At 39.7% G+C, this 17,989-nt stretch overlaps 2 protein-coding genes across 4 annotated transcripts in view; both read left to right on the top strand.

Annotated features, from left to right (window-relative positions):
• The window catches only part of ctdspla (CTD (carboxy-terminal domain, RNA polymerase II, polypeptide A) small phosphatase-like a), a 32,248-nt gene extending 30,488 nt beyond the window's left edge, over positions 1 to 1,760 (top strand). For both annotated transcript variants that reach the window (XM_020646443.3, XM_020646451.3), the window contains one exon: positions 588 to 1,760. In XM_020646443.3, the coding sequence (XP_020502099.1) occupies positions 588 to 713 (126 nt within the window). In that variant the 3' untranslated portion in view covers positions 714 to 1,760. The remainder of the gene's footprint in view (positions 1 to 587) is intronic.
• A 1,493-nt stretch (positions 1,761 to 3,253) lies between these two features.
• Positions 3,254 to 16,980, top strand: vill (villin-like). Of its 2 annotated transcripts, XM_020645434.3 has the most exons (21): positions 3,268 to 3,386; positions 4,510 to 4,548; positions 7,302 to 7,385; positions 7,524 to 7,598; positions 7,719 to 7,918; positions 8,280 to 8,388; positions 9,237 to 9,347; positions 9,809 to 10,014; positions 10,112 to 10,190; positions 10,282 to 10,380; positions 10,563 to 10,716; positions 11,041 to 11,141; positions 11,251 to 11,388; positions 12,484 to 12,642; positions 12,917 to 13,096; positions 13,212 to 13,357; positions 13,793 to 13,937; positions 14,927 to 15,115; positions 15,359 to 15,427; positions 15,562 to 15,837; positions 16,454 to 16,980. In XM_020645434.3, exons 1-21 carry the CDS (start codon positions 3,339 to 3,341, stop codon positions 16,565 to 16,567), a joined length of 2,721 nt encoding a protein of 906 aa, XP_020501090.2. In that variant the 5' UTR covers positions 3,268 to 3,338; the 3' UTR covers positions 16,568 to 16,980. The 2 variants fall into 2 exon arrangements, with proteins under 2 accessions (XP_020501097.2, XP_020501090.2); XM_020645441.3 differs by lacking the exon at positions 4,510 to 4,548 and having other exon boundaries at positions 3,254 to 3,386.
• Positions 16,981 to 17,989: the final 1,009 nt, after the last annotated feature.

Genomic DNA, 17,989 nt, shown 5'->3' with positions numbered 1-17,989 from the left:
ATTGTGTTAAGGAGCCTCAAATACATGTTCCTTGTCGTGAGTTTACAAATATCAGAAAATAATGAGCTCCTCCTGCCTCAGAGTCTTTTTTTGTGGCTCATGTGAAGCTAGAATGTTGCTGCTATTTCACTCATTCAATATATTTATAACTTGATCTTGAGTGTGATATAAATGCATGACATGTTCCATGTTACGGTGTGTTTTTAGATCTCATACAATCCTGACTAACACGGGGTCAAAGTTCACAAGAAAGAAATTATTAATAAACTTCATAGTTTATTAATAATTTAATAAACTAAAGTCACTACAGTGATTATATCTTCCAGAAAGATTTGAATCTGAACTGTTGACTTAAAAGCAGCTTTGAGCTGGAGGCAGTGTTCCCAATATTATGACATGTTTCTCCTCTGCTGACGTTTCTCAGTGGAGTTGCTGCCACTCTTCATGCCTTTGATGTATTTCCCCACATTAATTATTTGCACAAATCTCGCAGCATCTCCTCACCTGTTACGCAACGCTTTTGCAGCGGCTGTGTTTTCTCTCTCGATTAAAACATGTCAATCTGGCTCTTCTTCTCCTCCCACCAGGTCCCAGTGCAGTCCTGGTTTGACGACTTGACGGACACAGAGCTGCTGGATCTGATACCGATGTTCGAGGGCCTCAGTAAGGAGGACGACGTTTACAGCCTGTTACACAGCCTGAGGAACAGGTAGCAGACAGCAGCTCCTTCCTGCATAGTCGCCCCATCCCTGCTGCACAGAGGCCTCACCTCGCTGCCACGGGCCCTGCAGCCCGGCTCCCAGGAGTCCCAGTGTGGCCCCAATCTGAGGACTTCAGGCAGTTCTGGTCATAATGACATCTAGAGACAGCAGCTGATCTCTGTACTCTTGGACCCTTTGTACAGGACTCCTACTGACAAAAGATTCTATTACTGTATGTACATACTATATGTTTCTAAGAGCAAGACATACATAAAGTAATTTTTCTATCAGAGAGAGGAGGTTTTACTATTCTATCAAGTAATATTTTAGTTACCAAAAATAATCAAATAGACAGAAACAAAACGTTTTTTTTTTTCTTTTTTCGAGAAGGAGTGACTTTTCGTTTGTTTGGTTTTTTTTTGTGTTGAGCTGTGCAATGCAGGCTGTCGTTTCTCGTCTGACCTTTTGTTCAAACAACTGTGATTTCTCTTCTCTTACAGAATGAAGTGCCTTCATTACTGTGCTGATTTCGTTGTGTCAGGTTATGGGGTGTGCGTTTTAATGCTGCATATTTACTCAAATTTCCGAAAGCATACGGTCTAAATCCTTGAATTTAATTTGGAAACAAGTCTTTGGTGATTGTGAATGAATCTAGTATAATGACAAAAAATATATATATATATAACTACCCTGTTAGATACGATGACTCTTTGCTTTTGAGTTTGGTGACATTGAATTGTTAAACTTACCAAAGATTGTTACAATTCAATGTGATTTGTGATTGAATGCTGTCATTTGATCCTTTACAGTGGCTGTAAATTGATGACCCTTAAAAATATTGAAACCCCCCCTGTTATTTAAAAAAAAAAGACAAAAAAGAAACCTTTGTAATGACTTCACTGTCCACCAATAAATGTTCAACTTTTGAAGACAATATCAAGAATAGCTTAGATTAAATGAAATTATATTTATTGGGGAAATGGGGTTGGGTGCATTGTAAAGACTGCTGTTGAAATCGTACTGTACAACATTATTAAAGTTGCAGGTTTGCACACTGTCCCTTTGTAGCATGGTGTAATGACTTTATTCAACCTTAAAGGATATGAATGTCAAATTTTGTATTAACATGGAAAGTTGCAGGAAACATGCAGGCTGGTCAAAGCTCAAACCAGTAGAGATGATGGATGCTCAGCTGAGTATTACGCAACACTTCACTGACCAATTGCCTTGACTAAAAACAAAGCTAAAACAAAGTAAATATTGGACTTTTAGGCCCCTTGTCCACCTCGCACCTTTTCTCAATTGTTTCCAATAAGAAGAGAGTTTTCGCAGCAGAAAGCGGCCGCCCAGAGATAAAGAAAAAGCGTAGCACTTCGCCTTTTTTGTTTGGACGTCAAGCAGAAAATCTTTGAACTTTTCAGAAAGCCTCTGCTGACGTCAGCGGTGCTCTTTTCCAAATGTGTGATGTTCCCTGTAGTTTGGGATTGTGTCTTGTGCCCACATCCTCTTTGCTCCGTGTCTGATCGGGAAATAAATGATCTTTGAATTAAAAACAATGCAGTAAAAAATAACAGTGTCGGTCATACAGCGGTCGTTGTCAACAGACTGTTGTCATAGAGACAGGATGGATGTGCAGTGCTTTTCACGCTTCATGCAAGCGCCCCCGAGCACGCAGCCAGCGTTTTTTTTTGCTGAACCCGGGGGTGAGTAGATAAGTCATTTATAAACATGATTCTAGTGAATGCTAATGTTGCTTCATGTCTGCTGAATGTGTTTGAGCAACTTTCACACATTCACTCAAAGGTGACGATATGTCAAGTTCTTTCTTACAGGTTGTTTTTGTTGCCTCCTAGATGCTGGAAAACAAGACGCATGACAATTGATAAGCAAATTTTCAAATATTTAACGTGTTTAAATTGCCATGAAAGAGGTTCAAAGGCCACTTTTTGACTTGGGAAACAGACATTATAACATTTTCACTTGTGGGGCCTTTTTCCTAAGCTGTCACAGAGCATGATCAAAGGATTGGTTTGCTGGTTTCTGACGAGACAAATGTGATTATTTAACCCAATGTGGAAGACCTTGACGTGCCCCCTAAAAAAAGAGACATTTAAAAAAAAATCTTATGAAGGAATTGTTTCTGTTTCAACAATTTGTTTTCTTCTTTAGTCTTTTGAAAGTATGAGGAAGACACTGAGCTAATATTAACTGTATTTATGAAAAAAAATCTGATTTACTTGTAAGTGAAAAGGATTGAAACTGATATAATCAAAAGAACAGAAAAGGAAAAATGTGTTTAGGACATTTAATTGTTTTATTCTAAAGGACAAAGTGCCTTCTTCCACAGAGGCTCCGGCTCCTTAGTTAAATGATCTGCAAGGTGCATTAATTGTATGGATATAAACTGGTTAATGTGCAACCAAGAGGCACTAAGCTTCATGTGATATCTTGATGTGAACTTTTAGCTTCCGCTTACGTAGCAGCCACTTTAACTGCTGCAGTGGATTAGGCATTACAGAGCCTATTGTTCAAGCCTGTTTTCCCCCCCCCCCCCACCCCTACCTTTAATTTCCCACTTGTCCCTCAGAAATGTGTGTGGACAGAAATTCTCCACGTTGTTGAAATGACCATACTGTCATGATGGAGTTCAGGACTGATTCTAAACATGAAAAGCCGTGGTCAAAGGTAAGAAAAAACTTAAGCCCGTTCGCTTGTGAAGCTGTTGGTTAAGAGGAGAAATCAGGTTAGTTATGCAACGATCTTCCTCTCAGACTCGATGGCAGGGATTGTGTGAACAACATGAGTCAAAGACGAGTGTAATGCTTTCACAGGAAATGTCAGCAGGGAGGCTGATGTGTGTTCCATGCACTGGCTGCAACGTGTAGCAGCAGCAGGATTTTACAGATTGTTTGCACAGTTTGGAAATGTTCAGGGAGCAGAAGCAGGGTTTCATACTTTGGGGAATACTTTATATTTGATCTGTAACTGTTTCAGGGTTTAGATGTTAAAGCAATTAACCCACAATTGATTTCTCTTGTATCTTTCTATTAAATTCCCTGTTTGACTTACATCCACGCTCTGCAAAAACTGTGCAGAATTCTTTGTATGCAGCATGTTAACACGTTTCCACATTGAACAAACAAATGCTTGCCATGCCTCCTCTGTTGGGAGAACAAAGCACCGAGCTGCAAACCTTCAATAATGTCAAGTGTTTCTCCTTGAGTGTGTGAGAGGAGGCACAGAAGGAGAGGTTTAGCCACAGAAAGCCTCAGATTCCTCTCTAATACTACTCGGGGCTCCTTGAGTGAACCCCATCTGCTATACTTGTAACAGTTGTGACATGAATAATTGGCGTCAAGTGGCCCCCGTTACCACCCGCTGTGCTTCTGACGGCTCAGTCGGACATGAAAACAACACTGGCTGCCTTCTTAAAGCACAATCAGGACCTTGAGTGAGGCTTGAGTTCATCGAAGTCCAAGTATTGTGGATGATTTTCTCAAGCGTCACGACTTTGCAGTACATTACTCCCTTCACTCATCCTGAAAACGAGCGAGCCTCCCTACAGCAAATCACATTTTTCTGTTTCAGAGGTGACTGGGCAACAATGCAGGAAGAGGCGTGTTTGAGGTTGATGCACTGTAAATATCCAGGCAGGAAATTGCAGGTGTGTTCAAACTTGGGTGTGGAGACAAATACAGCCAGCCCCAATGTCCATAGCGCACTCCATCTGGCACACGAGAGGGAAAGCTATAGGGATACTCTATTACATTAATTCAAAATCTCACTAATCTTACTCCACAATTTGTAGGGGACACACAGGCTTTTACCCCACCAGACACAGCACAAGGTAAGAGCCATACTTTTATTTTTGTGATTCATTTCACAAGGTTATTTTTTTATTTTATCTCTCTAAATGTTTCTGTCTGTAATCACTTTGATTTACAAATTACAAAATCATTATAGGTCTATTTCCCATTATTATTGTTGTTGCAAATAAAATCTGTAAAATAGATGTTGTGGGGTGTTTTTCAACTTACACACTGCAGTGCAAAATCAAGATATGATATCATTAAGTATTAACAAAGCCCATTGTGTATGCTGAGTCAATGGACACCGCAACTTAATTGATGTGAAACCAGTCTTTCCTGCCACAATAATGGACGCAGCGCTGGTCGTCAATTTTTCTTTTCATAAAATTGTTTGTTTAAGTTTTTCATTTATTCTGAACGGTTTCGGGTAGCACGGCACAATGGCTGTTTTTTTTCATTCACAACAGGGAGTAGTTGCTACGGCCTCCAAAACCATCAATAATCATCACAATTTCATCATCCGTTAGTTCAACTGAATGAAATAAGTCAAAGTAAAAGAGGGGCTGAGGGTGGTATCCTACTTGTGTTTGACAGTATTTAGATTATGATACAAACGTATTGAAGTGGTTTGCTTATCATGAATACGTTAGTGATGAAAACAGATTTGTTTGTCGTACCGATTTTTTAAGAAATCTAGTCTGACAAATAGACTGCACTGTCAAATGAATAACACGTTAAGGAGAGCTGTTACAATATTTATATGGTTTGGGTGTGGCCTCCTCTTTGCCAACACAACCAATATGGCCAATAGATAAAAAGGCCTGTTCACTAATCCGACTTTAAACATTAATTAAAAAAATATATATATTAACCATATTAACCGTCTGTGAGATCATTTATGTAATGTTTCATTATCTATTTCATTAAGTTGAATGGGAGCATGTGCAAAATGAAACATAATTGTTTGATTTCATTTGATATGAATTTAGTTAACAGCTCATTTTCACTTGCTGTTCTTTTGTTGAACACATTCAATATCTTGGATTCAACAACAGGGTTGGCCTAGTGGTTAGTGTGGTCTGAGGCTGTAGCCCTCCAAACGGGTGGCCTGGGATTGAATCCGACCTGTGGCTCCTTTCCCACATGTCATCCCCACTCTCTCTCTCTCCCTGATTTCTGACTTTATCTTCTGTCCCGTCTCTAAATAAAGGCATAAAAAAGCCCCCCCCAAAAAACCCATTAGAAAAAGAGCTACATGGTTGGATACACAGTGTCAAATTAAATATATTACACTTACGACAGTACATCACATAATGCATTAACCAGGGGTTCCCAAACTGTCTCTGTGTAGTTCCATAATCACGCTTTTAAGCTACTAATAGAACTGTAACTTTTTATATCACATAAGATGTTGTGAAGTTATCCCTGCATGAGTCAGTCTTTTCCTCTTGGTCCTCCTTCGACTCACACACCGACTGAAGTTTGATTTAGCAACTTGAGCCAAGCCCTCTAATTTAATAGATTTCTTGACTCTTTTTTTGTAAGCATAGTATGTGTCACCCCTTTATTACATCAATCATAAAGCCTTGATAATATTAATAAAGGGAGTGGTAAACATGCTGGTAGAATACAGCTGACCTGACCCAGCCTCACCTTACACCACCCACTCCATCAATCACTGCCTCGGAAAGACGTTTTTATACCTATACCTGGAGCAAAGATTAGATTCTGATGCAGCGTGCAGTATATGAACCATATATTAAAGCTGGGTTATTTCTCAGGGGAATATCCGCAGCTATAGCTCCTCCAGCTATCTGACAATCGATTCATATACATGGATCCTGTATTTGCATTCATGATGTGTTGGCGGCAGCTTGACATCCCCCTCATCCTGTTTCCATACGGTGCGTTAGCTTTAAGCATATATTCTTGGCTCAGCTGCTGTTACAGTGTGTTTGCTTATCACTGCTGTTGTTTTTGATATCTCAGTCAGGAGGCTATCTGAGCAGAACTGATAGCAGAACTTCAAGGTTGCTATGGCGCCAAGCTGACACTCATTAGGGGGATTAGAGGTGTTTTGCCGTCAGAGATACTTTCTTTTGAAATGGTTCACTTGACATGTCAGAGACATCCGTTTCAAGTGAAAAGATAGGAAGCTCGAAGAAGATGATCAATGAGGAGGAGGACACTTGAGAAATGCAATATTTGTATGTTGAGGTACTTTGGATGACTCTCAATTGAATGTTTTCCTATCTACTATTTAGGGTTCTGATATGTAGGGGCATACTCAGCATTATTAGTGCCATGATTCGTGGTATCCAGAACCCCACAAAATATTAAAACTCATAACTCTGCAGTCCCCACTTCTCTACAGAGCTCTTCATACCTAATCTTCACTTTGTGTTTTGATATTATTCACCCACACTTGATTCACTTTTTCATTTTTATTTAGTTTTACATTAGAGAGAGATTTATCATTTATCATTTTCCCTCAGAATTTAATCATATCAACTCAAAGAGGGGGGATAAGTTGCTCATTCAAATGTTTACTTAACAGTGTTTTATTTTCAATCCAATACAATTAAGCCTAAACCAGCGGACATCTCCCTGTCCTTTTTTTTTTTTTTTGTACACAGCCCTAGCGCTGTAAAAGGAAACCAAACAATGGAGCTGACATATCACCTGTGTAGTGTGCCTTAATGCATACATCTGTAATAAATCGCTGCATCATTGGAAGTTAAAAAACACTGAGATTTCTAACCTTTTCCTGCCCTATGTTTTATTTTTCCAGTTCAGCAGAACGATGAGTGATGACAGTCAAGACCCATTTAGAAATGTTCACCAAAAGCCAGGCCTGCAGATATGGACCATCAATGTAAGTTAGCCTGAAGATAAACATTATACAACCCATGTTAGTGTTTAACTGTACTTTGCTTAGCAGATAGTGTTCTCATCTTATTTTAGAGCCAGATTTCTTAAATATGAAAGTAAGTGTTGTTTTTCTCTTGCTCAGAACATGCAGATGGTGCCAGTTCCAGCCAAGGGCTTCGGTAACTTCTTTGAAGGAGACTGTTATATTGTTCTCTATGTGAGTACAACACTGCCCGATTTTCCAAGAGACATGAGTGAATGAAGACATGTGATTTATGCATGATTTGCAAGTTTGTATGGAAGTGTGACTGTGTCTCCCTCTGTGTTTTCACACCAGATAAGTCAGAACAAAGGCTCGGGCCGGTCAGCTGACATCCACTACTGGATAGGAAAAGCCTCCTCTCAGGATGAGCAGGGTGCAGCGGCAATCTTCGTCACCCAGCTGGACGAGCACCTTGGTGGGAGTCCTGTCCAGCACAGGGAGGTGCAGGACTGCGAGTCCCCGCGGTTCAGGAGCTACTTCAAAAATGGCCTCATGTGTGTAAAAGACAAGGGCTGGTGTATGAGCTAGAAGTGGGTGGTGACTAAAGAGAGGGAGTCACATTTGTGCTGTAATCTTCCTGGGACGGGGTTTACCAGAGTAAATCCTCTACATGGACTCATGATGACACAAATTAAACTTGTTTTGTTGGGGCTAAGCTAAGAAAAACAGAGTTTCCTCAAGCCCAATTCATAAACCTCTTAGATTTCATTGGGTTTTTCCTTCATGTTAATGTTTATTTAAGGTACTACATTTTAAAAACTGCTCCTACATGTAGCTGTTTTGTCACTCATCCTGCTTTCAATCAGCTGTTATTGTTTTATCACACTTGAACTTTAGCAACTAATCTCTCCACAGCTATAAGAAAGGGGGAGTGGCTTCAGGTTTTCAACATGTTGACCCAAACACCTACAATGTCCTGAGACTGCTGCACGTCAAAGGGAGGAAGCATGTCAAAGCATCAGAGGTACGCAGCATGGAATAAAAAAAAGGGCTGTGGAGGGGATTAATTCCGCCTGCCAAGTAGTCGGGAATTGTGATTAAGGGAGGGGTGGATTATTTTCGGCAGGTGCTAAAGGTTTTTGCCAAGACAAACAATGACAAACAATAATACAAAAGAAAAACAAGGTAGTGATCCAAATAAAGTAAATAAATGAACAACGCAAGCACAATAAAAAACATGCTTCACAACTGACAAAAGTAGATGTATACAAAAGTTCAAAACAACAATTCATCACAGTGGCTTTCAAAATCTTCACAAAAACCATTTGTGGACTGACAAAATAGGCTTCTTTAGCTTTGAGTAAAACAGTATTATAAGCCTTAGCACTTCATTGTGACTTTGGAAAAGGGACTGCACAACTCCTGGTAGCTAGCATCTGCCTGCTAGCTGTAGCTTATGGAGGAGGTCCACAGCCCAAGGCAGAAGAAGCGTTCCATTAGCTAACACTTAGCATCCTAATTGAATTAGCAGTGTTTGCCGCTGACGACATTTTTTTTGCTATTTCTTGTGTTCTCATCAAGGCGGGGTTAATAATCTGCTGATTAACACAAATTTAATGTATTTTACCGTAAAGATGTGACACTTGAGTAAGTCATAGACAATAAATTGTAATTGTAATGTTCAACAATACAGATCAAACAATGAATCAAAATTTTCAAGCAACAACGTTCAACGGTCACCACGTGTGTCACTTTCCTTACACGTTAATCATAATTGTTTTTCCATTACTTGTTTTTTTCCTAATTTTTCGTATTGCAACAGTGTGCATGCTTTATTTGAAGTAAAACGGAAGTTTGTGTGCATATTTGCAGGTGGAGGTATCATGGAACAGCTTTAACAACGGAGACATATTCCTGTTGGATATGGGAAAAGCCATAGTTCAGTGGAACGGCCCCAAGAGCAACCGGAGAGAGAAGCTCAAGGTAATCCATCATTCAGAATGTTTATAAAAAGAGCAGAAGAAACAAAAAGGTACACAGAAATGTTCTGAAACTTTAATGGACAACATCCATTTGAATTTTTTTGAATCTTTAAATGTAAACTTTCAGACCTGTCAGAGAGGAATTTCAGTTAAATTTAGAGAATAATTTTAAACGTTCATGTTCATTTTCAGGAATCTTTGTAGGCTTTTCTCAGCGATTTTCATGGAAAATGTACATAGCTTTCTTTTTCTTAATTAAGATTGGGCTCTTTGACATTATTTTATTGGACAGAAAATGTGGGGAGAAGAGTGAGGGTTGATGTGCACCAAATAGCTTCAGAAGCAGAGGTTGATCTTGTAAACTTTCTCCCCGGAATTTTTTCAGGAACTTACATAGACAGGCTCCTTAAAACTGAAGTAAAGTCTTGTTACTTATTTAAGAACCCCCCCCGTTTTTTGCAGGCGGTCTTGTTGGCTCAGGACATCCGGGACAGAGAGAGAGGAGGTCGGGCTCAGATTGGTGTTGTGGAGGGAGGAAATGAGAATGACTCCCCAGAGCTTATGAAGGTCATGATGGCGGTGCTGGGTCAGAGGAATGGGCCGCTCAGGGAGGCCATTGCGGATGACCAAACTGACAGTGTGCAGAGCAACATGGTCAGACTCTACCAGTGGGTACTTTTACTTCATCTGTTAAATCAGTGCGCTGCAACATGCTGGGAATATTTTGGCCACTAAATGAAAACATTTGCTTTTTTTTTTCTTCAGTGTTTTTGAAAGTAGTGGGAATCTTGTGGTTCAAGAAGTGGCCACGCAGCCTCTTACACAAGACCTGCTGCACTCCTCTGTAAATATCTTTTATTCTTCTAAAGTGTTTCTTTAACACTGAAATTATAGTAAACTGGTCCAATCTAATGTTTTCGCCCTATTACATTCAGGACTGTTACATTTTGGACCAGAGAGGCTCCAGTGTAATGGTTTGGAAAGGCAAACAAGCCTCCAATGAGGAGCGGAGAGAAGCGCTAAACAGGGCAGTGGTGAGTGGACTATATGACTAAATGTCACACTCAACTAGAAAACAATCTAATGAAGTAGGCATACTTTAGGTCAAGATAAATGTCCTTTTCTTTGTACATGTTTTCAGTAATGTGGTTCTCTTTTCTCAGCAGGCTCAACAGATATAAGTTATCAAAGTCATAAAAATAGTCTTTTCTTCCAGGGTTATATCAAAGCCAAGAACTATCCCTCCAGCACCAGTGTGGAGGTGATGACAGAGGGTGGAGAGTCAGCTATGTTCAAGCACTCGTTCAAATCCTGGAAAGAAAAAGGGCAAACCTGGGGTCTTGGTACCACCTACAGCGTGGGAAAGATAGGTAACCTCTACATAACCTTTAATGAATATGCATCTGGATCAGTTAGCTTTTATAGCTTATATTCTCTTACAGTACAGACTGTTGATACTGAGTGCTAGTGCAGGTTAAAATAGGCACGAACAAAGAAACCATAAATCTAGGTACTTTGGAGCCTATTGAAAAAATGTCCAATAAAACCATAGCATTTAAGAGATAATAGGACCTTTACCTCTTCATTTTATCACATTATTTTGGTTTATTCAACACTTCAAGGGAAGATTTTTTTTCTTAACAATTCATATGATGATTCATTTCTCATACTGAACACCTTGGGTCTCCTTACAGCAAAAGTAGAGCAAGTGAAGTTTGATGTGATGCAGCTCCATGCACGTCCTGAACTGGCAGCAAAGCAGCGCATGGTGGATGATGCCACTGGAGATGTGAAGGTTAGGATCAAAAAGAATAAGATAAATATTGGTGCTCATGTGTGTATCATTCGAGGAAGAGAGGTAGGCTGAAACGTTTTCTTTACATTTTTGTCTATTTAAATGTCAGGTGTGGCGTATTGAGGACTTGGAGCTGGCGGAAGTCAATCCAAGCACATATGGACAGTTTTACGGAGGAGACTGCTACTTGGTGCTGTACTCATATCAAAGATCACACCAGCAGCAGTACATACTCTACATGTGGCAGGTCAGTGTTATCACAGAAGGAAGGTATTCCTTTTATTTATTGCCCCCATGATGGAAATAGTCATGGCCTGAACCTTTGAGTTTTCCGTATTTGTTCCTCCATCTTTGTCTGTCTATAATTGACTTGTAACTTCTTTTGAATGTGATGTCACAACAACCTGGGTGTTCTGCACAAAAGTCCACTTAGAGCAAAGGATGAAGTCAAGATCAACCTCAAATCATTTTTCTGTACAATTCTCCCATCTAATTTCTTGTGATCTTGAAAGCTCAGGAAAACAAAGACTCACTATCTTTGAGTCATTAGGAATAAACTGATAAGATATTGATGGTCAAAGGCCAGGGTTATGTCCGTTCCTTTCTTGTAACTACTAGTCATAAAGAGTCCAGGTTATTAACTGATCCACATTCACATTTAGTCTTTACAGAATGAACATGCAACATTGTGAAAACTACAGAATAAAGAAGACAATTTCAAACTAAAAGATTAAAAAAAATAACATAAAACAAATACTCTGTGTGTCTTTTAATGTATTGTAAAATGAAGAACGATAATAAAGGGACCAATGGAAATGTAAAAGGTTGCCTTTTACACCCACTCTATCTCTCTCTCTCTCCCTCTCTCTCTCTCTCTCTCTCTCTCTCTCTCTCTGAGTCATGCGACTCATACAATACAATAAAACGTTATCAACTCGTAAAAATGTAATGAAGAAAACATAATAATGACTTTGACTGAAAAAATGAACCAAAACATAGTAAACCAGATGTTAAGCTTTGCAGATTACATGAGATGAGTCGACTAACATGTTGGTTCATGTTTCTCCTGTAGCTTACCTGATTGTGCTGAACCCCTATTGCTAAATGTAGGCCTGTGTATTTTGCTGTTTTGATTTTAGGGTTACATTTTTCAAAGATTTCGATATAGGCTACAAATGAACCACCTGTCCCGTATGTCTCAGCTGAATTCCACGACTGTGTTGGAGACGCAGAGATCGGAAACTGCAACTGTACCAGTAGTTCTAGATTGTCTGTCTCTCTCCTTTAAAAAAAAAAAAAAGTTACCCTGTTCTAACTTGTTGTCCATGTTGTTTTGAACCAGGGTCGCCACGCCACTAAAGATGAAATCACAGCTTGTGCCTACCAGGCTGTGAACGTTGATAGCAAGTACAATGGAGCCCCAGTCCAGGTCAGGGTGGTCATGGGAAAGGAGCCTCGACACTTCCTGGCGATTTTCAAAGGCAAACTCATCATATTTGAGGTATGATTCTTCACAAAGTAGAATGAAGTAGACGCTTCATTACACATGCTCAAATGCACAACCATTTCTACATTTGGTTTATGTAGGCAATTGTAGCGGAACATTTGGGGAACTATTATAGATTTTTTTTTTCCCTCTTAGAAAAAGCAATACAAAGAAGTGATCAGGATAATGCACACATAACCTCTAGAAACTAGAAACTGAAGAAAGGACGTTTTTTGTGTGTTTATTATTGCTTAGAGATCATCTGTGTGCACTTTTTCTGTGTCTTCAGGGAGGTACAGGCCGACCTGGTGTAGTCAACCCTGACAAAGATGCCAGACTGTTCCAGGTGAGAGGGACCGAAGAGCTGACCACAAAGGCCACTGAAGTGCCGGCGAGGGCCTCGTCTCTCAACACCAACGATGTTTTCCTGCTGAAGACCGGCCACACATGCTACCTGTGGTATGGAAAGGTGTGTGTAAAAAAAAGCCTCGCACGAACAGAATTTTTAGAAAATGCAAATCTTACTTTGCATTTTCACACAATCGCGTGTGTATGTTTGATGTCTGCGTTCTTTGTGTCTCCAGGGCTGCAGCGGGGATGAGAGGCAGATGGGGCGAGCCATGTCTGATGTGCTGTCCAAGCAGGACAAGCAGGTGGTGATGGAGGGCCAGGAGCCAGCTAAATTCTGGGTCGCTCTGGGAGGAAAAGCCCCCTATGCTAGTGACAAGAGGTAACTCAGACAGCCAGCAGCAACATAACACCTTTGAATAAAGAAATATTGTGATTTTACTTTTTTAAGAGACATCTGACTTTGGCTACTCTGCAAACTCTGCTACTTGTATTTTTTCACCAGCCGATGAGTATTCAACATAGAGCTTTTAGTTCTCTACATATTTTCTTTTTATTCTATACAATAGTAAATAAAGCATAAAATGACATTTACACTAAGCTATAAGGACTTGTCCTAAAAAAAAAAAAACTGGTCCAAAAAGCTTTTTAATCATGTTTTGAGACATTAATAAGCTTACATTTAAATCTGCATGGATTATTCTTACATCAAGGTCAGCAGAATATACCCAATGTCGTATTCCCCCTCACCAGCACATTCATAAACAGAGCAGATTACACTGCTGCGATGACAGCCAGTGCTGTTGTGTTGTTTCAGACTGCAGAGGGAGGAGCCTGCTTACAGTCCCCGGCTGTTTGAATGCTCCAATCAGAGCGGTCGGTTTAGGATGACCGAGGTGGAGGACTTTAGCCAGAGCGACCTGGACGAGGAAGATGTCATGCTGCTGGACACCTGGGAGGAGGTGAGAGGTTAAAGGAGCTACATTCGGCCAGAGCTTGAGTGGATGTCAGAAATACAGCCCTCGTGAATGTTAATTATCTACGGATAACAGTTAAGAAGATTGTTTTCCTGATCATTAGACCTATATGAAAATCTGAGAGAATAAAATATCATCTGCAAAGAAAAATGTGAATGGCTGAAATGTCTTAAGTTAGTTGTACGTTGTGAGAGAAACACTTTCCAGAAATAGACCCATTGGATCGTTTGCAGAGAACACACATTAAAGATTATCTACAATCTTGGATGTCCAGTGGATTATAATTCAAGATAGCAACCAGTTAGCTTCCCGCACAAGCACTGGAAAAACCTCCCACCCGCCCCTCTCCCAACCCTTAAGGCAATATTTTTTAAATTATTATAATTTTTACATTTTCTCATAAGCATGAAACAAACCAGATAGCATGTGTAACGAGTGTTCTCTGAAGTTGCTAATAGCCTTTTTTTTTAATCCTTGGTACTGAGTTTCCCCCTTTTTTCAGGGAGCATGCTAAGCTAAGCCGTCTGTCTCCTAACTTCATTTAAAGGTGCATTATGTAGTTTTGGTAGTGAAATTTAAAAAGTAAAACAATTCTATTCTAAACTAAATACACAAAATGTACTCAAAGGAAAAAATGGGTCCCTGGAACGTTGTTTAGAGCTAAAAAGCTACCAGGAGAGTTACGGTTTCACTCTTGTAGGCCCACCACCACAACTTCTCTTGTAGCATTGTATCTTCAAACAGTGTTCCTCTGAGGACAGTTTGTGTATAGAGTTATGAACATATACCACAGAATCTGTACACTTCTCCAACTTTCACATTTCTCTACCAAAACTACATAATGCACCTTTTAGTTTTGGGTTGTCAAACCTGCTAAAAAATCTCAATCTTTAAAATACTTTTTCTTAAAGATTGTGGTTTTAATGGAACCAGTTGTGATTTTCTCTTTTGTTATCTTTCTTAAATCCTTTCAGATTTTCTTGTGGGTTGGAATATCAGCCAATCAGTACGAGACCAAGGAGGCGTTGAACAGCGCAGAGGACTACCTGAGGACCCACCCAGCAGATCGCGATCCTGACACTCCTGTCATCTTTATCAAACAGGGATACGAACCGTTGACCTTCACCGGCTGGTTCAATGCATGGGACCCTCATAAGTGGAGCGTGAGTGTTTGATCTCTGTGATCTAAATGAAAAGCTCGAAAGTGTGACTGTACATTTCCATTACATCAGCACTGACTATGGAAAATAGAAACTAATTTCACATGAACTATCCAATTTTGACTAATCATTTTAGAATTTAGAAAGAGTACAGCATGATATGCAGATTGTTTTTATGTGTTTGTTGTAAAAGATTCTGCTTGATTCATTCATTTTCAATCCTGGCTAACCTGATCTTTTGAACAGGGAGGAAACTCCTATGAGGAGATGAAAAACAAGCTGAGTGATGCAGCATCAATCTCACAGATAACTGTAGTAAGTGATTGACTGACACTAATCCTAGCACTAGCTGGCTTAATCTACTAATATAACACAAAACCTGAATGTTCTCTAATGCAATAGATAATACCACAAAAAAAATGTAATTTATCTATGAATGATGTCTGCAGGATCTGAACAATGCTAATCTCAATAAGAGCCCTGCTGAGATGAGTGGGGGTGGTTACAGGGCTCCAGGGGGCCCCATGAGCTACCCTCCTGTATATGGATTCCAAGGGAGTGATCTGTCCCCCAGATCCTCTACTCCCTCCAGCCCGTCATTTTTCAAAGGCGGTGGTACGTCCTCCCCCTCTGCCGGAGGGTCTGGGATGTATCTGAAGCCAGAGCTTCTCATCAACAAGTCTCCCAGTGAGCTGCCGCAGGGAGTGGACCCCAGCCAGAGAGAGGTGGGTGCACAATTATAGATCTTCTGCTAATGGCACCAAACATGGAAGTAATTATGCGCTGGGTGTTAATAAATGTGTGAATGCTGCAGACGCACATGGCTCAGTGAAATTGCTTTCATATTGTGAACTCACAGAGCTCAGTTTCAAGTCAGGATTTGCCTTAAGGTATGGATTATTAATTGTGTCTTTATAGTCCAAATCAGAGTCAATATTGTTTTTTCATTCCAACAGAATAGGCCTCTGCATACAAAATGTAACCTGGCAAAATGTTTTAATCAGTCATCAATGTAAATGTCTTACTATGTCGGTCAATTTTCACCTCTTTAAAGTTGTTTTATGTCCTTTGGTGAGTGATGTTTTAATAGTGTTTTGCTTTTAAATGTCTCCACCAATTAAACTCATTGTCTTAATATTATAATTATATTTAGTAACTATACAGTTATTAATCATTAATTAAGTATAAATACAATTATATTTCCATGACTCAAGACTGACCGTAGTTCATTGGGGAAGTTGTGAGCATGTTGTATGAAGTCGTGTCTCCTGATGTAATAACACAAAGTGTACAGAAGAGGTCCCCCTAACTTGTTTTCTGTCCTCTGTGCTCTGATTTTAGGAATTCCTATCCGATGTTGACTTTCAGAACCTGCTTGGTACGAGCCGCTCAGACTTCCATCGCCTGCCAAAGTGGAGGCAGACTGACTTGAAGAAAAAGGCAGGACTTTTCTGAGAGACGTTCACATCTCGATTACACACTTACTAGATCAACCAAAATGATATGCAAAAAAATCTGTAATAAACAACAACCTGAAACAACCTTTATCTGTATCATCTCATCAGAATTTTTTTCTTTTACCTTTAACCAACTTTTTCATACATCAACCAACTTTAAGTGATTGAACGAGTAAAAACGTTATCTACATTTTTCTGCAATTCACTCAATATCACGTTTGTGATAAAGAGAAAATTACAATTAAATAAATTGCACTATAAATACTTTAATTTAAACAGCCATGCTATATATTTATGTATTTTATTCATTTTTATGCTGACTTTTATGCATGATTGAGTTCAGCATATAATTGTCATTTGTACGGCTGAATCACCTATATATTGTGAATAAATACAAAACTTTAAACAAGACTCTGTTGGTTTTATTTAAGAACTAGTGCAAATGTCTGACAAAGTGACAGATGTGTTGGGACTACAACACTACTTTTTGTGGTAACTATAACGAATATCCATATTCAGTAATTGTAACGCCTCTGGTCTGATTTTTCTTTGCCTCTTCACATTGCTTTTTAAATGTGACCTGTATCAGACTCCTGTGAGACAGGGCGCCCTGTCATCAAGGAACAGCAAAATGGAATTTCACCCTTATGTCAACAAGACTTCCACATCAGCAAGGTGTTATAAAAAACTAATACTACCATAATCCACATGTTGTGAAAGTGGTTCTTATCTGATTTGAAAAGATCAGATTCAATATGACTTGTGCTGTTCACGGTGTGGTTAAACAAATCAGGTCTGAGTCACATAGGAGAAAAGAAAACCTGATGAAGTCACGAGCAGGCAACACAGAGGTCTAGCTGCTAATACTGCTGTCTTACAGTGTGAAGGTTTGAGATGTCAAACTGGAACTGGTGTGTTCTGGCTTTTTTCCACAGGAGCGTGGAGCGTGATTTTGAACTACGGTAATGTACTGGTAAGATTTAGTGGTAAGGACTGCTGCCTCTCAACTAAGAGGTTGAGGGATCGAACTTTGGTTCAGGCTTTCCACTGGGACATCAGAGTCTTCTGGGTTTCTCCAAATGCAGCTTGAATTATGATTTTTGAACTTCCCAAATGTACTGAAATGAAAAGTACAAACTCCCAATAAAAGAAAGCTCTGACAGGAGGCACTGTGGTGAAGTGGCTAAGGCTGCTTTCTGGCAGCCTAGAGGTTGCAGGGTAAAACCTTGGTTCAGACCTTCCTGTGGGGAAACGATTTGTCTGCTGACTTTCTCCAACTGCAGCCGGCACCATGATTTTTTAACTACTCTAATGTAATTAAAATGATAAGTACAAACCCCCCAGAAAAGCAAGCTCTGACAGTCAGCAGGTTGGTGTAGTGGCTAAGACTGTAGAGGAGATGGTAGGTGTTGTCAAGGAT

The sequence above is a fragment of the Labrus bergylta genome, chromosome 20, assembly GCF_963930695.1.
Source record: "Labrus bergylta chromosome 20, fLabBer1.1, whole genome shotgun sequence".
Classification (NCBI taxonomy): Eukaryota; Metazoa; Chordata; class Actinopteri; order Labriformes; family Labridae; genus Labrus; species Labrus bergylta.
The sequence above is the reverse complement of the archived record's forward strand: the minus strand, read 5'-3'. Positions and strand labels throughout refer to the sequence as shown.

Bases quoted from the DNA above. Each gene is read 5' to 3' on its own strand.
- vill (XM_020645434.3), top strand. From the start codon at position 3,339: ATGATGGAGTTCAGGACTGATTCTAAACATGAAAAGCCGTGGTCAAAG. The intron at 7,386-7,523 runs GTAAGTTAGCCT...TCTCTTGCTCAG, and splicing joins TGCAGATATGGACCATCAAT to AACATGCAGATGGTGCCAGT. The intron at 8,389-9,236 runs GTACGCAGCATG...GCATATTTGCAG, and splicing joins AGCATGTCAAAGCATCAGAG to GTGGAGGTATCATGGAACAG.